Genomic DNA, 20,763 nt, shown 5'->3' on the forward strand with positions numbered 1-20,763 from the left:
CACGCGCAGGTGGTTCTATAGCAATTTAACTACAAATCCTTAGGTGTCGATGGCTGTTTAGTTTCATTTAAAGTTTTTTAATCAGGTATTTAAACGCATTTGCAGTTTTCCATCATGTGTGCATTTCATTAACATCTATATATTTTTTTTTTTTTGCATGTGTACTTTCATCGGCACTGTGACACTAGTTACATTATGCCTAATGAGCACAATGTCATGCTGTTGTTAGAGCAGTTTCTTTACACAGCAGCGGCCCTTGTTCTCAGGTTACGTGGCCTTGTGTTTCTTGCAACGCAGCTTTTCCCTCCGTCATTAGCAGCTAATCTAAACGTGGGATAAGGATACTTGGCCGAATAATCGCAGCAACACATCCGTTAAACTCCTTTGGCTTTTTGGTATTATGGAGTGGAGCCACTGCTGGCCATCGGTGGCTCAAGAGCATTATGGAGATTCTGAGTCATGTGGTCCGGTTGCGGCCAGCGGAGCAGCTAAAAAGCACGGGGAGGGGGTATGGGTTTTGTCATTCATGCCCCGGAGTTCAAGAATGACAGCTTTGACTGCCGTTAAGCCTCGTAGCTTTTCGGAGGCGTACTGAGGCTGAAAGTCAAGAAATGGACCGGAAGCTGCCACGTGAAGGAGAAGACCGATGGAAAAGCTGAACTAGATGCGGAGTTTAGCTGAAAGATCTTCTGCTTACTACTGAAAGTGGAGAAATGTCAAGATGCAAAACAATCTGCACTTAGAAGAAGTTAATAGCCAGCTGCAGTTTGGATGCAAATGCTGGAGAATGTGGAGAACGCCATCAGATACCTGCTACTTGTTTTGGAGTGTTACTATCATAGATGTCTCCAAATGAAGTGCATTACATCATGGCCCTATATAACCTTTAACTGTAACTTTAATGATGCTGTTCTCCCACTCATCTGCTGCACCCTGCTATGACGTTAAAATATATGCAATATGTATGCACCAAGCACTATGACAAAACTACATTTCACACCCAAAGAGAGGTTTAGAGGAGTAATACTAACCTATCCAGCAATTACATTTTTAAAACACTTTGAAATACTCAAATATGATAATATTAATATAATTTTCACTTGTTAAAATGTCATCTCTATTAACATATCAATAGATTTAGGATTTTTGAAAATTATACATACTATACATACACATATAATCTGCACGAGTCTGTGGTTTGTGTGTGAATATTTTGTGGAGATGCTCTTTAACAGTTGTAAAATATGTTCAGTGTTTTACTTTAGAAAAAATATTTGATATGCTCATGTTTACATTTTGAATTTGAAAAACCTGTTTACTAAATTGTCTTTGGTTCACAATAGTCATAAATCAATTCATAAAAAATAACTGATAATAATCAACACACATTATATAAATAAATACATAAAACTTACATAATCAACAACATATTGGTGTACTAAGCATAGTGTAAATGAAGTCTGCAGATAAGTGTACCTTTAAACTTTAGTGCTTAAGTAAATGTACTGAGTTTCCACCACATCCCAATCCTACATTATATCTTGGATCATAAAATTACTTGCAACCACTCTGTCACTGTATATAAGGCTAACAAACAAATGGCTTTCAACACTGGAAATGGAAAGTAAGTGTGCAATAATAATAAAGATCAATATAACTACACTGAATAAGTAATAACTACATACATTACTTCACATTTACAGCGTGGCTCTGCATGCTGAATTGGATTAGGATCAAAGCAGATCTACCATGAGGCACTAGGTGCTGTAAAGTGCCCTGCTCTGTGCCTGTACTTTGGGAAGGAGTCATACCAGGGTTTTAAAAAAAAATCTACTGCCTTATTTTGTTGGCTCTGCATCTCAACAACATTGTTTTTTTCAATGCATGAGTATTAACAGGCTGAATTTCCTCATCTTTGGTGCTTCGTACTTCACCTTGAGAGACAGAAGTGGTTTAGGTTAGCAGTCTGCTTTGGAGTCTTTATTGTTACTTTGTAAAAGATGAAGGGTTTTTTTTTAATTTTAGCTGCAAAAAGAACATTTTCATTTTGTGACGTGCGTCAGAATTTTATTTTATTTTTTAAAATTTTCTAAACTCATTTATATTAAACTGCAACAATGGAAGCAGCTTATTCACTCTCTTGTTGAGCTGACTGCAGAACAGAAAAAAAAAAAAAATCAATCCTGCAGTAATTATGGTCTAATGCCATGCAAAATTATTGTTCACCTAATCCACTCACAAAGGGCTTTGATTTTAAAAATGACTGTGAGAATAATTCTGTTGTAAACGTGATGGTTTATGAAGAGGAAATTAAAATGATTTTGTGAAATGACTCATATTCTGATCTTGACTGCTTGGTCCAGTTCTTTTCTGGATTAAAGTCCAAAAAATGAACCGAGGTAGGATGAAAAACATTAATGCCAGCGGTGACTTTTAGGTGTATTTACACAGAAATAAACAATTGTGCATTATAAGAAGTTATATCTTTTTATGGTTTATCTTTTTTTAATTAACTTTTATTTATGTATTTTTCCAACAGTCCTAAATGTAAAGAGTCATTAGCGTTGTTCAAGGAATATCTAATCAGCCTGTAATCACTGTTATTTCAGAGTAAAAGCATAGAGGTTTGATCTTATAGCTGTGTAATGGAAACCATGAATTTTTATTCTGAAATAGAGTTCAAATTTTTAAATAACTGTAACATTTTATAAATTTTGCTAATATCAGCATGTTCACAATAATCTGACACCATAGAGTGACTGACTTTTTTTTTAATGGACTCTCATTATTACTGTATTTCTTTATCTTGCGTTCTCAGCTTGAATCAACAAGTGTTGATGCGTAAAAATTATGACATAAAGCTAAAAACAAAAACAAAATTAGCTAAAGAGCAAGATAGTAAGTAGCATTTATTACACAAACTATAATACAATAAACATGTAGCATGTTAAAAGAAATTGCATTTGTTTACCTGCAGTAGCCCCTTTGCCTCTCTGCATGCCTGCTTTTGTGTTTGCCACTGCTCTCCCGTCTTTTAATGTTCAAAGGCTGAAATTGTGCAGTTAAAGAAGTAGAAACAACAGATTTGTTGGGGAAAATTACTGGGCACTTGTTTGCAGTGCATGCTGCACACATGGCAAAAACATACTTCCTTTTGCACAAGTTACCTTGAGACAAGGCCAGTACATTTCATGTTTGAACAGTAAGGGGATGCTCTTCATGTTGTTTGTGAATCTGGCCTTCTGTTTTCATTTATTAAATCTCATTTTTGTCCAATTTTTTTTTGACTAGTTTGCTGTTCTTTGACAAGGTCATGGCCTTTTTGGAGCTAAGCATTGTTGTATTTCTTAAAAAATGTTTTTTTTTTTTGCTGTATTCTACAATCATCCTCCCCTCTTTTGTATTCTGTCCCATGCTGCAAAACAGTGAATGTCTCCATCGTTATGGCAATATTAAGAAACTCTTAGTTAGGACTTAAAATGTTATGCAACCCCCACCACACCAACACTCTAAGCTGTCAGTTAGTTAACTGGCTGAAGGTCAAGCTTAGATTATGCCCCTGGGTAATGAATATGACGCTTTGTTGAACAAGAAGTAAACATATGCCCCTGGGGGTAGGAATTAACGGGCACACACACCCTCACACACACTCTTTTACCAAGCATATGTAGAGTGAATGGGGCTTATTATACACCTGCAAGTGGGGTCAAAGTCTGTCAATCCCTAGCTTATGGTATTATGATAGATTTTAGAATCACTCTCTAATGGCAGTCATTCAGTTTGTAATCTCAGCAGCTTGATGCAAAAGCACTCAACGTTCCAGCTAAGGGTCTGTTGAAAATAAGGCCTTCTCCTCCTCATTCATTCCTCACTTCCCTCTTTCCCAAAGGTCTTATGACAAGTCAGCTGTTAGTGACATCACAGATGCAGGATCATATGTCAGAAACCTTTGCTGCCTGACTTACATCCCTTGCAACCATGGCCACTTGAGGCCAAAAGAGCGGCGAGGGGCCCCGGGGGGTGGAGGCAGGGGCACTCTTCAGAGCAAGAACATCTGACCCGTGCGTGAGTTTGTTTGTGTGGGCAACCAGACTGTGCGCATCTTGCCATCAGCTTGAGAAGACATCTATCGTGTGCATGTGTGTGTGCATGTGTGTGTGAATTAGAAGTCCAGGTTCTGTGTATGTGAGTATCTGGGTTATGCTGATCAGGGGGCATGACAATTAGTGAGGCATGGCTCTTGTGAAAAAATATTCAGAAATACTTGTTTGTGAAACTTCAAGTCAAGTTTTGATCACAAGGTAGTAGCTCCACCTAAAGTCAGCTGTGCAAATTACACTAAAGTTTATTATGTGATAATATTATTTAAATTCTTTTTTCTTTTTTTTTTTAGAAAAGAAATTAATCCTAAAAAAAATTTAAGACACCACTTAATACACACACAAAAACCTCGTTAGGTCTCATGTTGATTAAAAATTTCACTTTTACAATTGTCTGCTTGTTGTGTCTCTAGCACTGTTCTGCTGAGCATGTGCCACAACTGCATAAAAATAATAGTTTTTGACTGCCTGTAACGCTTCACTGGGGAAAATAATCTTATGTCGTAAACTGTCTTATGAACCTACAATGAAACTTGGAAGATTATGATGTCACATTTCTTAGAAATGGCCCTGTTAGGGAGAGATCATTGCCACTATCTGCACACTGTCCTACAGTATGGAAGTTGTTCTCACCCCCAAAATGATCTGGACCAAGTGTGTCTAACATCAGGCCAATCAAAGACTCCAATCTGGCCCACTGGAAAATGTGAAAAATGTTGCAGATTGGGAAGTTCTTACTATAAGTTTAAATTTTGTTTTTACAGCTTTTCCTACTAATAAAGACTCCCCCTGTGGTCTTTCATACTACACCATAGTAAATAAGTAATAGATAAATATTTAAATGACAGAAATGTTCCTGCTTTTTCCCTATCTGGTGTAGAATCTCTCTTTTTTATAGAGGAAAAAAGGCATTTTCTTTAAAAACAAAAAGTTAGTTCTGTTATTTCAGGACAGTCTGGGCAATGAGCTGTCTAAACTTTTCCTGTTTTTAAGTATATCTGTTTATTACATTTTAAGCCCCAAATCATGCTGACAGATTTCCTCCATTTCTTCATCACATAGAAAAAGGGAAATGTACTGTATTGAAGTTCTTTTTTTCTTAATTGAAGATATTTGAGGGATTTAATGTTTAGTTAAACTTCTTTACACTGACAGAAAGGGGAGTTTCGCTTGAGGTCAAAGTGAGCTGTTAAATGAGTTCCTGATCTAGAGCGGTTGAAACCCGATGATGCCGCTAGATGGCAGCACCGAGCCATGTAAAATTTAACAGCATCATAAAAGCTACTCCCCCTGTAGAGTCGCATTTTAAAAGCCCTAAACACAAGGAAAGGGAGTAAGAGAGCTTAATAAATAGAAGCAATCTCTAAACATGAACAGTCATTAGTAGCAGATAGAAGTACAGAATGAAAACAACAACAAAGCCGGCAGACTGTGCTTTATTAATAAATGAAGGGATTATATTAGAGACACTTGAAACTGTTAACGTCATCATTAGTCTTTCAATGATGAAGGAAGGAATATTCTGATAGGAAATATAAGTGCAATAAGTTGTGAAGAGAAAATGAAACAAGTTGTCACAGGCCTCTGCACAAACTAAGTGCAACCAATGATTCAGTAGCTTGTAGAACAACCCTCAGCAATGACACTTAAAAAGACACTGAAATAACGACTGCCACTGTTTTATGTTTGAGGAAAACACGAGCACGTTTCCTCTTAAAAAAACAAACAAACAAAAAAAAGGACTTCGAATTAACGAGGGAACCTGAAAGCAGCTCCGTCGCCAAAGCAACGCTTACCAAACAGACTCTACAGGGCTGCTGCGGACGATTTTAACCGTGCAACGTTTAATTACTTTTCAGTATTTTTTACAACATCGTCCAACAATTAATTACTTTTCAGTATTTTTTGCAACATCGTCCAACAATGGAAGAAGCTGACAAAGTGCATGAAGAGGCGCCCGAACCTCCTGTGTTGTCCGACAATCAAGAGGATAAGAAGGGGTAACCTGCAGCTTACTGTGGCTAAACACTGCGATAGACTGGACAACAACAACTACCCTGATAGAGGCGTTGCATGTTGTGTGTGTGTGTGTGTGTGTTTTAAACCTGACCGTTTAATAAATACTATGAACTCAGGAAAATTAGGTCGAGATAATGGCCTCTGTCACTTTGCAGTTTGGCCCATTTTTGTTGATACCTTGCTCATTTGAGTTGAACGCTGCTCATGTAAAAAAGAAAAGTGGAACAACGAATGTTTTAAAAGCTGTAAAAGCCTCACAGTTATATTTTATTACATCAGTTGAACACAGATATATAAAAAATAACCTCTGATAATCAAAAGACCACAGTTACATGTCGTAAATCTTTTCTTAGTGTCCCAGGTGATTAGGTAAAACGTTGTCCAGTTGACCTGATATCACTCTACAGATGGTAACTATATTGTATGTTTATAGGGCCTCCAGTTTTAAGGGAAAGGAAGACCCCACTGAGGAGGGGAATGAGGAGTTGAAGACCAAAATGCAAGAAGAAAAGAAGGACGTTAATAAGGTTGATTTTTTCATGTTTCCCTATCACCTACCTCTGCAGGTTAATGAAATCATTGAAATGTATATGTTTATTGGCATTCAAGGGTGATTCAGAATGTCCATTTTTTTGCATTTATTTTAAAATTGGTTTAGTTTATTTAACGCCGAGGAGTGGATATAAGATGAAACTATAAAAATGCCAGGAACAATATCAACAAGACACTCACTACTTTGGTAAACCCAATAATATTACAATCTACAAAAATATGTTCAAGAAAAAAGATTTGCATTGAAAATTATCAACTAGGTGACTTTCAACTAAATGTATGTTGAGGTATTTGTGCTAAAGTATGTATGTGCTGGTGATCAGTCATCCAGCTCATGGTAGAAGGCATCTGGACTTCTTTTGGGTTTGTGAAGAGATTTCAGATTTCACCTCTCATCCACGAGATCTCTTTAGTTCTAAAAACCTGATGGAGACTGACAGACAATTAAACCCTTTTCGTGTTGTCCCCCTGGAGTGTAATCACGTGAGTCCGTAAGAGTCACATGAACCTAGGTGTGAACATGGTGTGAATCCTGTCACATGATGTTCAGTTCAATTCAATTAAATTCAAGATGTGAATCTTTTGTAAGACATTAGCTCATCCTGCTTTAAGATATTATATTGTAGCCTTGAGAGACCTTCCCAGGCAATTTAACCTTCACTAACACCTCATCCTCTATAATGAGATCCATGCCTCGTTCACACCTTGGCTCGTGTGACTCTTAATGACTTGCATGATTGCAAGGTGGTTCGAGGACTCTCAGGACACTAACAGGAGGACAATGTCATTAGGGGTTAAATACCGGCAGTTTGACACCAGTTTTTAGAACTGAAGAGACTTCATGGATGAGAGGTGAGAAGTTGTCACAAAACAAAAAAGTTCCCTTCATTTTAAGGCAGGGCAGCTTAGGGTAAATTTACATTTCACTCCAAATAAGCTTTGCAAGGCAAGAGTGCTAACAGGACTGGAAAGAGGGATCAAATTTCTCTCATATCAAGTTCTCTTCATTGGTTCCCAGAATTTAACTAATTCTTTCTTTTCAGTTTTGAATAGCGATATCTTACCCATCATATCTTAAAGACCCTATAGTACCATAATATATAGGCTAACCTGTGGCTTCTAGAGCTTCTAAAACTAGAATCAAAGCCACAGCCTTCAACTATCAGGACACTGTACTGTGGATCTCGCTCACCGTTTGGATTCAGGACATAAACATCAGTTGATGAAACTAGGCTACGAAGAGAGGTGATGATCAGTCAGCAGCAGAGAAAGATCTCTACAGATCATGACAGTGTTGATGGAAAAATATAGAGAAGGTCAGAAGGAGCTTCAGTGTGTCTTTGTGGATCTAAAGAAAGCATCTGATGGGGTGCCAAGAGGGGAACTGTGCCACTGCATGAGGAAGTCAGGAGTGGCAGAGAAGTATGTGAGGGAGGTGGAAGACATGTACAGCGAGACAGTGGTGAGGTGTGGAGTAGGAGTGACACATGGGTTCAAAGTGGATCAGCTCTTCTATACAGGCGCTGTGGAGAGCATCCTCACACAGAACATGACATCGTGGTTTGGGAACAGCTGTGTGAAGGACCAAAAAGCTCTCCAGAGAGTGATCTGTACAGCAGAACGCTGCTGCAGGATTGCTCTCCCCCCGCTTCAGGACACCTACACCAGGAGATGCCGGACTAGAGCAACGCAGATACTGAAGGACCCGTCCCATCCTGGCAACAAACTGTTCCAACTTCTACAATCTGGTAGAAGGTTCCGCATCATCCGGGCAAGGACAGAGAGACTCAAGAGGAGCTTCTATCCTCAAGCCATCCGGGCCCTAAATCAACCAATTTTGTGTTTTTGACTCTTATTTTGCATTGTGATTGCTATGTTGGAGTGAAATAATTAAATCCATTAAAGCGACTGGCCAAAGCAGAGTCAGCATTGTAATATCCACTAAAAAAGATCTTTATAACTGAAACTGAAAACAAAACTGAAGTTATTGCAAAAGATGAAGTCCAACCAGTAAATGGACACTACCACAATCAGATGTAGCTTTCTTAAATTCTTATGAGATGTATTTATTTTAATTTGTCCCACTTTCACTGCTCAGAGGATAATGAGCCTGCAGAAACGTCTGACCACATTAGTGACCAACATTCAAACTGCAGCCGACGCCAAAGAGATGGAGCGAAGGTCAGGGATGGAGGACAACTGCAGAATTAGGTCTGTCTTTTAAATTGTTCTCAGTGTTCAAATCAAGCTTTCTCCCATACAGAAAACCCAGTGCTAAAGTGGCTGATGTTTAATTGTACTATTCTTTCTAATCAAACAGAGACGAGCGACTGAAAAATGATGCTAAGGCCTGTCAGGAAAAGGTTGAGGAGATCAGAAAAGGGTGGTCGATAGTTAATCAAAAGGTGGTTCATTCAGAACTGCAGAGTGTCCTGGACAGCCAGCAGCAGCTGTGTGCTGCAGTGATAGAAGACAAGAAAAAACTCATAAGGGACCTCCAACAGGTAAATTATACACAAATGAGTAAAAGCATGATTTCATGGAGTTTGCATTTGTACCGCAAAGCCATTGTTTATAACTTGCTTCCCTTTTCTGCACTGTGCTGAACAGGAGCGCCGGGTCAAAGAGGATCAGTATTTGAAGAACTTGAGAAGGCTCGATGAAGAGATCAAACTGATGCTCGACAGGATGCAGCAACAGTTTCAAAACCTGTCCAAGGCCTACAGTGAGGAGCTCACACAACTTCAGGTAGAACCAGATCTGAGTCACAAAGGAGCTTTAAATGATTTTTAGTACATCTGAGTCAGTGAGCTGATCACATCTTAGCCTTATTTCAGTTTGACTTTTTGTTTTTAATTCTGTTTAGTTAGTTTCTAGTGTGGGTTTGTGTGTTTCAGTTTAGATTTTACTTGTTTGAAAATGTTTTGTTTTACTTTTAGTTGAGTTTTTATTAGTTTCAGTGTTAGTTTTGGTCATTTTAATTGTTATCGTATGAAGGGCATTTTTCAGAGTTTTAGGAAAATCCCTGCAGGTATTACGATAAAAACAAATCCAGTGTCTGCATAAATACATCAAGACATCAAGTCTTGTGTCATGCACTTATGCATACTACATACTGCATACATCTACTACTTACTTTGCTTGTAACAAGTGTTTATTTGAGGTACTGCTCCCTTCTTATCAGCTCAAAGCTGTCTGACTGTTTTCTTGTAACCTCTATCATCAACGAGGCATTTTCACCCAGGGAACTACCACTCACCAATTATTTTCTCTATTTCGAAGCATTCTCTGTAAACCTTAGAGATGGTTGTGCAGCAATATCTCATTATATCTGTGTTATCTAGATTCTTATTAATAATGTAATGATTGTCCTGTTTTTGGCAGGGAGTTTATCAGCAGGAAATTGAAGTCTTACTTGCCAAAGACAAGGCTAAGCTGGATAAACATATGAAGGAACATTGGGACACAGAGGTTAGGATTATTTAAATAAATACACACACACTTAACTTCTCATTGATGCTAATATGTTACATATATCAGCTCTCTATGTAATGAATCTAACCTATTTTTAGCTGGAGAGTCTGATGGAGAGGAGGAGGATGGTAGAGGAGTCTGAAAAGACAGTTCATGATGTGATGTTGGAGAATACCACCAAAATCAAACTCATGCAGCTGGAAGAAAATGCAAAGTCTCAGGTTTGTTTTACTCCAGTGCTTTATTACAATATGATGAAGCCTTGATGTTCTTTGGTGCTGAAACTGCCTCAGAAACCAGGGACATGGTATAGAGTGGTAGTGGTTGTGCTGCAAAAAATAAGATCAGTGTTTTACCACTCGATGTAAATGAACGCTCAGTCTTGAGATGGCTTTTCTTGTTTTTACAGGCTCGGCTGAGAGAGCAACAACAGATGAAAGGCAAATCTGTAGTTTTAAATCTTAAACAACTTGAACATGGCAACAAGAATGCAGCATATAATGCCAAGCTGGAAGAAATGAAGGGCAAAATATTAGGGTATTACAGTTTTTCTCAAACAGAAGCACACGTAAATACACATACATGTCCAAGTTATGATGGTATCTTTTTGTTTCAGCACTTCGAAAGAGGTGAAAAACTTAAAAACCAAGTATGCCAAACAAAAGGACAAGTTTATGAAGCAGAGACAGCATTTGTCTGAGGTCCACAAACGCTCCCGCCAGCACTATGAACGCATACAGAAGGAAGTCAGGTGAGTAAGTGTTAATAATAATAATAATAATGATGATGATAATAATATTAAAAATAATAACCTAATGCTTTTATTTTTTTCTGTTCAACTTCAACCCTTCCTCGCTTCATGTAGGTACACCACAGCCGCTGATGCCCGAAAGTTCGAGGAGATGTGGGTAATGATGGAGGAAGAGGTGACACAGCTAGCGGAGAAGGCTTTGGCCATTGACTCTCTGATCTGCAAGCACCTTGGTTTAGCCTGGGAACGTCCTTCAGCTGCCTTCATGGAGTCACCTGGTCCCCGCAGATCTCAGGAGCATGACACTAACCCCAGCAGTCATCTATTGCAAACCAGGCATCCTTCACACTGCAGCCAGAGGATGATGGATGCATCAGTCGGGCCCAGCCTGGAGAGGGACTCAGAGCACGGCACAGGGGTGGAGGAAGGGGAGCTGTCATCTGAGACGCTGATGAAAGTGATGGAGCTGCTTTGTGATGAAACGGTTAGAAACAAGTTCACGGTTTGTGTTTATGAACGATGACAGTATGCAGGTGGTTGTTGTAGAATAGGGCATGAATTGTACACACTACTTAGACATCCACAGATGTGCAGTATTTATATCATACTAGACATATTACACATGTCAGTAATTAGACTATATTATGAGAAATTTTTGTCAAGCCAAGCTTTTCTACTTAAGCTTTGGTACAGATTAAACAAGAACAAAGTTAAATGATGAGCTTTAGCAGGGCTGATACATTTTGGGATGTTGTTTAATTTGGAAATTTGAGAATAAGCTCAAGAAGCTAGAGCAATAAAACCATTTAATAATATTTCATAACTACACAATACAAATTACGCCTTTTATTGCAGGGTAAAAAACAAAGTACAATTATATACTGAAAATATTCACATTTGACAAAGCAGATGGCTTAAGTAGGGTGTTAGCAGTATATCTCAGTTTTTGCATATTCAGTCAGGTTATAGTTATAGAGAAACACTACTTTTGTAAAAACAAAGCTAAAGGAAAAAAAAACAGATAAAAAATGCAAAATTGCAGTTACAAGACCCTTTAAGCTAAACATCTTCCTCCCAACTTAGGGCTTCCTGGTTGAAGATAAACTGCGGAAGCTGCTGGTCCCCATGGAGAAAAATGAACAGACCATTGTGAAGCTGCATTCTCTCTTTGCTGTGAGTTCACATTTAGTGCTCCTTTTCATGTAGTTACTATTGAAAAACCAGACATGCTGTTTTCTCTTTTAGGTTCTGGGTCTTAAAGAAAAGGATTTACCCAAGTTGCTACATGAGTTCTTACTAATGTACGAACGTCAGCAGGGAGAGCGGACTGAGGTGAGAAATTGAATGAGCATTGGGCTTGTACTGAATACGGCCTTTGTGATTAGACAACTACTGTTCTCGTATCTTCTATCAGTGTTTTTGTTCTGGCTGCAGGGTGCTTTTGTTGAGGTGACAGAGGCCATGGAGAACAGCGCCACAGCTGATTCAACCTCCAGACTCATCAAACCTAACTACGTCCTGCCTACTTTACGACGTTTCCTTGAGCAGCACAGGAAGTAGGACTACATACTGAATTATCAATCCCGTGGCTCTTCCTCTGTGTGAGTGTTTTATACTAATTTTTTCCTGCTGTGTTTTGAAGACGGAGCTCCTCCCACCAGCAGTCCAGTTTAAGCCATCCAGCCAGAGATACCTCAGTGGAAGAAGCCTACTGGGATAGGCTTGGCAACATCATCACTGAGGAAAAACTCAAGCTGTGGGATGCAGCGGAAAGGGAATTAAAGCAGTATGAGTGAGTAACACCTACACTGAAAGCAGGAATACCTCTGAATCAGATCAGTCATTTTTGTGTGTGTGTGTCTTTCCAGAGAGGTCCTGATGGATATCTCTGTGCTTGTCCCTGAAACTGAGCTCCTGAGGCAGCAGAACACTGAGCTGCGGATGCAGCTGCAACAGATACTCAGCAGTACGTGCGCTTATGTTTATGTTTACAGCACTGTAATCTAGTGCGAATAAGAATAATGATAAAACATAGGGCCTTTACCATCATAGCACTGGGTGTATCAAAAAGAATCATCAAATTTCAAAGTGCTTTAACTGTTCACCGGCAACGAGCGACACACGTACTGTTAGAAAGAGTGAGTTTGATGTGGTAACATTATAACAGCAATGACTCCAGACATACTTGCAAAAGTGTGGGATGAGTTTGACTATCATATGGACGTAGGCTGGGGGGACACATTGAGCACATTGGAAGTTTTGTATGTAAAACTTTATATTCAGCCACTTTTTAAAATTCACTGTCCATTACTATTAAAATATAGGCTTTTGAAATCAGACAATTCTTTTTTGATACACCCTGTATATTCAAACAGGAAGCTAACAGGTTTGATCATTTATAATAATAATAATTAGTGGTTAATGCTACAAATGATTAACTATCCAGCTTTTTCAATGCAAACACTTTCAGATTTCAGATTTTACTGAATTTTGGAGTGTTTTTGACTGAATGAACAGATCATTTAATCTGAATACCTCTTACCTCTTATACCTCTGGCCAATTATGGGTATTATTATTATTATTGTTATTAATTTCCAGTACTTACTTCCAATACAATGAATAATTAAATGATAACATAAGAAACATTTATCAAATTAAACTATAATCATAGCAATCAGTAAAACAAAAGGGCTTTGAAAACCCAACTGAGCAGAACATCATGGATCTAACATCTTCTCTGCCTCTCTGACAGGTACCCGGAGCTCTAATTAATGAATAATCACTGTGGAGTCCGAGAGCACTGTAAGCACCTTTGTGTTCATTTAAAAAAAACACAACCCCCACCATTAAATGATAATGTAGTGTGAAATTTTTAATTTATTTATTTTTTACAAATGTAAAAGAAAAATAGTCTTACAGTGTAGTTAATTAAACACATACAGTGGTTCAGTGTAAACAGAACAGTACACAGAGGATGTGTGTGTGTGGTTTGTCTCTACCCAGCAGTGTTAAACAGCTTGTGGCTGAGTGCTGAGGGCAGAGAGAAGAAGAGCAGAACCAGAAAGAGCAGACCCAGTACAACAACCAGCAGCATCACACAGTGCAGCTTGTAGTGCCTCCAGGCCAGGATACACATCGTCCTCACCGGAGCCAGCAGCCACGACATGCTGGCATTGGGGCGACTGCAAAGACAGATTCATAAATCAAACAGCAGTCATATGTCAGTGAAATAAAAAAAAAAAGCTTGTTAGATTGTTAGTAAGTTTAATTTTGGAGCTAATTGAGAAAATTTGTCTGTAATCAGTTGAATTAACATCCAGTACAATCCAAATAAAATTAAAGTCCAATATCTTTTTGGCTCTGTTTTCAACGCTGCTAAATTCTGAAGGAAATTCCTCAGGCAAATGTGAACTAGTCACTAAGTTGATTTGCCTTTTTTGCTGAGCAAGTAGTCTGCAGTAGTCTACAAGCCTTTAGCTGCTCTCTTTAGGGGTTGTCATACTGGATCATCTGACTTCATCTCACCTTATCAGCTCAGCCTCCTGTGTTTTTGTTAGTTCCACTATTTCCAAACCATACATCACAGCAGGTCTCACTACCATTGCGTTCACTACCTCTGCTCCTTGCACTTTCACTGTTACACCCATTTCTCTCACTCACACACGTATTCTGTTTCACTTATACCGACTTTCATTCCTTTTTTCTCCAAGGCATACTTCTGGACCACAAACATATAAATACATTTTAGTGGACTGGTTGAGGGTTTTGTGTGCAACAAAATAATTATGTCAGTTAAGCATGTCAGTAATATATATATATATATATATATGTCTATATCGCTGCAGGCCTTTGAGCCATTCTTATTTCCCAGTCTGGAACTTAGTAAAAACAAATGCGACACTCCTGTTTAAAATAAATAGTAAGTGGGACGAGTTGGATGAAAACATATAAGTTAGTGTGTTAGATACCAGCTTAGTCATTCATTTTTTTCTCACTTTTAATATTCCATTCATTTATTCATTTATTTTTAACCCAAATCAGATCTTTAAATCTAAATGAATCCTTTAGTGAGGATTTAGTGCTCAGGGTTTTGGCTAAACAATGGATCTGAGCTTAACGCTCATCACAACATAACAGGATGTAAACATTAATGGCGTCCTTGTCAGCTGTTTGACAGCTGTAAACTTCTTTTAGCTGGCAGATGTTCAGTAGAAAGAAAATAGTTTTCACATTAAACTTTTCTTTTTGTCCTTTGAGCCCCACAGGGGCAAGAATCATGCTAAACAAGAAATGATAAATCATCACTGATTATCATCAACATACATTTAAGGATAACTAGCACTATGGGGGTGTTATGTTATCAGTGTAATTCAGTCTATTTCAAATTTTCAAAACAATGTATATAATGTATATAAATACACAAATCCATTGTAAAAACAGGCAAGTTTATTGCAAACAGTGAAACAGTATCACAAGCAAAGGTTCCAACCACAGGCAAACTAAAAGGGGGCTAAAGGACACCACACACGTTTGTCTGACATGGAGACAAGAACCGAGTTTTCAGAAGCAACTAATATTCCCATAAAAATCATCTTTACATTTTCGTTAACGTTAAAGACAACAGGCTTGGTGATTTGTTTTGCGTCGAGCTGGAAAGACAAGTCGTGCTAACACACATGACCACTTTGGTCAGTTATCACAGTGATGCATGCATATTAACATATACTGTAGCCAACAGTGATCACCTTTACATGTCTGTAACTTTGGAGGATTATTAAACAGACCCTGGTCAAATGATAATCACAAATAATTTATTTTATTTTTCTCTGGGAGTTTTATCAGTGCCGTTTATGAGTCAGAAGACGAGGCTGAAGAGCATTTACATAATTACACACACACACACACAAAAACTCAGGACATCCAGAGGGAAGCAGCTGTGAACACCCGTGCTTGTACAATAACACAATTATAAAAATGAGGGGGAGATTTGAATCATTTGCAAAATCTGTTTTGGTTTTTATTCTTAAGGAGAAATCTTTAACACTGCAGATAAACTAAACACCACAAAATGCTTATTAATTATATGATTAATTCCTAAGTCATCTTGTTCTATGTCTCACTGAAATTTACTAGGAAAATAGAATTATTTTTGTTTCCTTATTATTATTACTATATAAGTGTGCAAAAACTGCAAGACCAATAACAGTTAAAAAGGTAACACTTTAACCTCATTTAGCATTTATAAGCACTGAATCGACATTTCATATACAGTTTATAACAAACTCTAATGAAAATATAACGTCTTGTGAGAGCAGTGACTAGAGAAAGCTGGGTTATAAACAGATAAAGAATGATTATATTATTATGGAATAACTTATAGCTGTTGACAAGTACTCTACATCAATAATGACTTCAAAGGTCATTAAATTTCAGAGATATTTCCATCTGCAGTAATTTATATTTACTCTGTTCTGAGACATGATGCAACCACTCATTATGTCTCAGAACAGCATTAGGAGGAGGAACTGGAATGAATGTGGTTTGCAAAGCAGCTTGCCGCGTGGAGCAACTGTAGGCTGGCTAAAACATCCTAAATAGAATCTAGGAGATAAATATAATCTGAGCCATTAGCTGTGGGCTAATTGATATCAGTTGATCTGTGGGGACTTTGAGTTCTGCCTGAACTAACACTATGTTCAGTTTCTCTAAATTATAACACCACACCACAAACCATTTATTCAATGTTTATATAGTGCTTATAAATAAAATGGTGGCAGAGTTAAAGTGTTACCCAAAGTTTTGTCCATTCCCTCTTAAGCTAAAACAGTAACAAGAGCTCATATAGTATGACTTGAAAGTGCAATCGCCTGACCACTAACCCTGAAACATATAAAATAAACTGAAGGCTGAAACAAATAAAGAACCATCCACTTTCATGTAGCATTGCTTCAGAGGATTTTCAGGTTAGATCAGGGGTTACTTTGTGCCATGTAATATCTGTCTAATCGTTTAAAAGGATGGAGTCCAAATATTGTGCATTAGATTTGTTAGCTGTTTTGCAGAGTTGTTAGTTGGATCTTCATTACTTGGGAGCCAGGGGGGCAAGGAAGGGGCAGTGGGGCGGTCACTTTCGATGGTGTTTCCTTCTCCTTTCAGCGCTAAGAGGGGAAGGTGTGAGCTGATTATGAAGCTCAGATTGGATTAGAGAGGAGAAAACATAGCAGTCTTGTCTCCCTTCTTGTGGGCAAGCAAGCATCTACCATCAGTGTCTCTCCCTTTCACTTATCCATCCATCTATCCGTGCAGCCACCCTTCCCTTCCCCATCCCCCTAGCAGTGACTTAGGCCCCCAGCAGCTTCTTGACAAGGTAGCCTGGCATGCTGTAGAGGAAGAGGCCCACCATGATGAGCAGCAGCAGGCCCAGCACTATCTTGATGATCAGCCACTTGTAGCGGTTGCACACCAGGTAGCGGATTGCTTTCAGCGGGCTCAGGAACCACAGGAAGGTGGTGTCTGGGCGACTGGATGGTTCAGGTGGAGTTTTTAAGAGGATGAAAATAAAGAAATGGTGAGGATGGAGGGTTGAGTTAAAGGAGGATGAGGAGGGGTGAGTAATAGTGGACAATGAAAAGGAGCAAACAAAAGAGGAATAAGACAGAAAGAGAAAGCTGGCGTTAGTAAGCCATGTTGCAATCGTGAATATCATGCATGCTCACGGTTCACATTTCTATCAGTATTATGTTTCACAGGAGCAAAAAAACATCACAGAGTGGAAGCTTTCTATTATGCAGAATGAGTATGTTGACACATGTAAATGAGTGGATGATGACTGACCAACAGCTAAAAGACTGACATTTCTGGCAAATGTTTGCAACAGATGCTTATTGCCCCCCACCGCTCCCCACCCTGGAAACCAGAATCAAGAAACATCCTGGATGTAGGCACTCATACAGCTTATAGTGCAGTACAATTCACAGGTTATTTCCCATAAAATGGGATGAGATTCTTTCATATTGTAGATGGCTGATGGACTTGTTTGCCTAGAAATAATATGATGTTGAAATGCCCACAAAGTATATGCAAAAATACTTTGGAGTAGCACAACATTACTAAAGAATATAGGAACTCTTTTTATATTTTGTTGCTTGTAAGCAAACAATTACAGTTTAATATGCTTAAACAGAGGTTTTATTAATATAATCATTGATATAATTTTCAGGTTTCTGGGTTTTGGAGTTTTGTCTTTTTTTCCTGTGTTTGGTATTTCCCTGTTTTTCCCCATTTTATTTTGATACTCTTGATACTTTTAAACCTCTGTCATTTCTTGTGACTTTTATTTAATTTTACTGCCCATGTCTTGTTTGAACTTCTTTCAGCTGTGATATTTCCACTTCTCTTGATTACCTTATGTGTGTGTATATATGGCCCCATGTCTCCCTATGTCCTTTGTCTGTTTCTCATCATTGTGTAATCCTTGCATTTGTTGATGTTTCTTTGTAGTTTTGCCTCATGGGCTTTGCATTCTTGGAGCCACTATTCAACTACCATTAAAAGTTTTGACTTCATTTCGCCATTTTTGGATTTAAAAAAATATATATACATTTTAACCCTCACATCTTTAGAATTATGTAATTTTTAATTTGTATATACTTTTCCCTTCTCTACCAATCATCCCACTTGATAAGAACATGGATATTTCAACACCTTGTTCACCTTAACTCAAAGCATCCCTACATGTGTCCATACTAAACAGTTGGTCACAATATAGATGGTAACAAGATTTATAATGACGCTTGGTGGCAAATGACACTGACTTGCACACAGGGCTAAGACAAGATACAATAAAGGACACAGACGACTAGTCTACTTCTAAGACAACAGAGAAGACTAAGAAACTGAGCTTGGCTGGAAAAAAGAAGAGGAGCTAAAGTTAAGACAGAAGAATCCAGGAAGCAAAGGGGGCAAAAAGAGAAGCAGACAAAGTGAAGAGGGGGCGGAGGCTACCAGCGCATCAGGCCCCCAGCATCTTCTTGACCAGGTAACCAGGGATTGAGTAGAGGAAGAGGCCCAGCATGAGCAGCAGCAGAATCAGCCCCAAGACCTTGAGGATCAGCCAGCGGTAGTTGTGCCAGATGAAGTAACGAATGGACTTCAGAGGGGTCAGAAACCACATAAGACTGGTGTCCGGGCGACTTTGCGGGAGAAGGAAGAGAAAGAGGGAGGGAAGGAATGCAGTTGAGGCAAATAGGGGGGGAAAGGGTAAGGAGAAGAATAACACGCACATGAAAGGGGAGGGATGAGGGGAGAGACAGGGAGACAGTTGAAGAGATGATAGGAGGAGTAACGAGTGTGTAACAGTGGCCTTTTGACAGTGCAGAAAGCAATGCTAGAGGCTAGCTGGAAAATGGTTTACATCTTTAAAAAAATATAAAATTTTAAGCGGCACTACCTTATGATGTTTTAGAAACACTGCTTTTTGCACTGATAGAATGATTTTCCTAAAGACAAACTTAAACACTTGCTCATGTCTGTCTTTTTCTGTTCCAGACAAGCGTTCAATTTTTTTAACTCTGAAACCAGTGTGTGTGTGTGTGTGTGTGTGTGTGTGCGTGTTTGCAAAACTTAAGTTCTTGTATATTTTTTTAAACACAACCCGTTAATATCTTACTTTGGTTTTTCCAGTGGATCTGGCTCATTTCGTCCCAGTCCTACAGGGCTTTTCTCTGCTTCCTCTGCTGTCACTAGGTGAAGCTCAGCTTCAACTTTCCCCTGTAATGACATTGAAGACATGACTCAAAATAAAGAAGTCCTTCCACATACAAAATGCTCACTATAAAATATCTCTTTTTTGGTAAAGAGGATATTCATGTAGTATCAGTATTTAAATGAAAAAGCATTTTCTTTTCCTCTACTTTTTTAATCTGAAGGATTTTCAGAAGATATCATATATTGTGAACACAGGTGGATAAATGCACACACACACAATTCTCTTCAAAAGAAATGTTTGCTTTGAACTGAACTCTCAATTTTATGTATGTTCACTTATTCCCCCCTTATAGTGCTAATTCTACACCAGGCTTTAATCCCTTGAAAATGGCTTTCTAAGTATTATAAGTATTATGATAAGAACTATAATAAACCAGTCATGATTTTGCTCATTTTTACTCTTGACTGTCTTACCGTGAGCTCCATTTCATCATTCTCATTACGGGCTATGAATGGCCACCATCCTTTAACCCTCTTTTGTTTAAAGATCGAAATGGTTGGCAGATCCTGCTCATTTCGAATCATGTCAAGAGTGCACTGCTTGGCTGTCTTTGCGCCTCGAGGAAAACGGTTTAGGTCCAGCTCGATTGCACCTGGGTATGGTGAAAGCAAAATAAGTCAATTTGGAATAGCCAGTACTCTCCTTTTATACACTGAGGATGGTAAGAAAAGGATGACTTAGCTGAAAACAAACAGCTACAAAGAAAGTCAGCCATAAAATGCATTTATATCAAACTAACTGTTCCTTTGTTCCTCCTGTGCCTGCATGAGTTCTCTCTGGGCACCCTGGCTTTCTCTCCAAGCCCAGAGACATGCATGTTAGGTTAATTGGTGATTTTAAATTAACCGTAGGTGTCAGTGTGAGTGTGGACAGTTCTTTCTCTCTCTCTCTGTATTGGGCCTGTGATGGATTGTTGACCTGTCCTCCTCCTCTTGCCCTCTGACAGCTGGGATAGGCTCTCCAAGACACTGAACTGGATAAGCAGCTAAGAGGATGGCTGGCTGAAACTACAGCAGAACTACATGAGCATTTGTGAGATTTTAGTTAATGTCAGTGCTCCATCTATTAGAAGTCTGGTGCTGCTGTGACAACATGTTCA

General features: G+C 38.6%; 2 protein-coding genes across 3 annotated transcripts in view; one reads left to right on the forward strand and one right to left on the reverse strand.

The window, feature by feature from the left end:
• The first annotated feature begins 5,831 nt into the window (after window positions 1-5,831).
• Window positions 5,832-14,147, forward strand: drc1 (dynein regulatory complex subunit 1 homolog (Chlamydomonas)). 2 transcript variants are annotated; one of them, XM_031727684.2, is made up of 17 exons: window positions 5,832-6,100; window positions 6,553-6,646; window positions 8,770-8,882; window positions 8,992-9,175; window positions 9,282-9,419; window positions 10,056-10,142; window positions 10,244-10,366; window positions 10,555-10,682; window positions 10,762-10,896; window positions 11,011-11,380; window positions 11,980-12,069; window positions 12,142-12,228; window positions 12,331-12,452; window positions 12,539-12,688; window positions 12,765-12,862; window positions 13,650-13,699; window positions 13,904-14,147. In XM_031727684.2, exons 1-16 carry the CDS (start codon window positions 6,024-6,026, stop codon window positions 13,667-13,669), a joined length of 2,016 nt encoding a protein of 671 aa, XP_031583544.2. In that variant the 5' UTR covers window positions 5,832-6,023; the 3' UTR covers window positions 13,670-13,699; window positions 13,904-14,147. The 2 variants fall into 2 exon arrangements, with proteins under 2 accessions (XP_031583544.2, XP_031583543.2); XM_031727683.2 differs by having other exon boundaries at window positions 5,834-6,100; window positions 13,901-14,147.
• The window catches only part of otofa (otoferlin a), an 81,335-nt gene continuing 74,475 nt past the window's right edge, over window positions 13,904-20,763 (reverse strand). The window contains exons 45-48 of the mRNA XM_039598799.1: window positions 20,078-20,256; window positions 19,566-19,666; window positions 17,298-17,418; window positions 13,904-14,079 (exon numbers count right to left, since the gene is read on the reverse strand). Of these exons, the coding sequence (XP_039454733.1) occupies window positions 13,906-14,079; window positions 17,298-17,418; window positions 19,566-19,666; window positions 20,078-20,256 (575 nt within the window). The 3' untranslated portion in view covers window positions 13,904-13,905. The remainder of the gene's footprint in view (window positions 14,080-17,297; window positions 17,419-19,565; window positions 19,667-20,077; window positions 20,257-20,763) is intronic.

This window comes from Oreochromis aureus, linkage group 15 (genome assembly GCF_013358895.1).
Source record: "Oreochromis aureus strain Israel breed Guangdong linkage group 15, ZZ_aureus, whole genome shotgun sequence".
Classification (NCBI taxonomy): domain Eukaryota; kingdom Metazoa; phylum Chordata; class Actinopteri; order Cichliformes; family Cichlidae; genus Oreochromis; species Oreochromis aureus.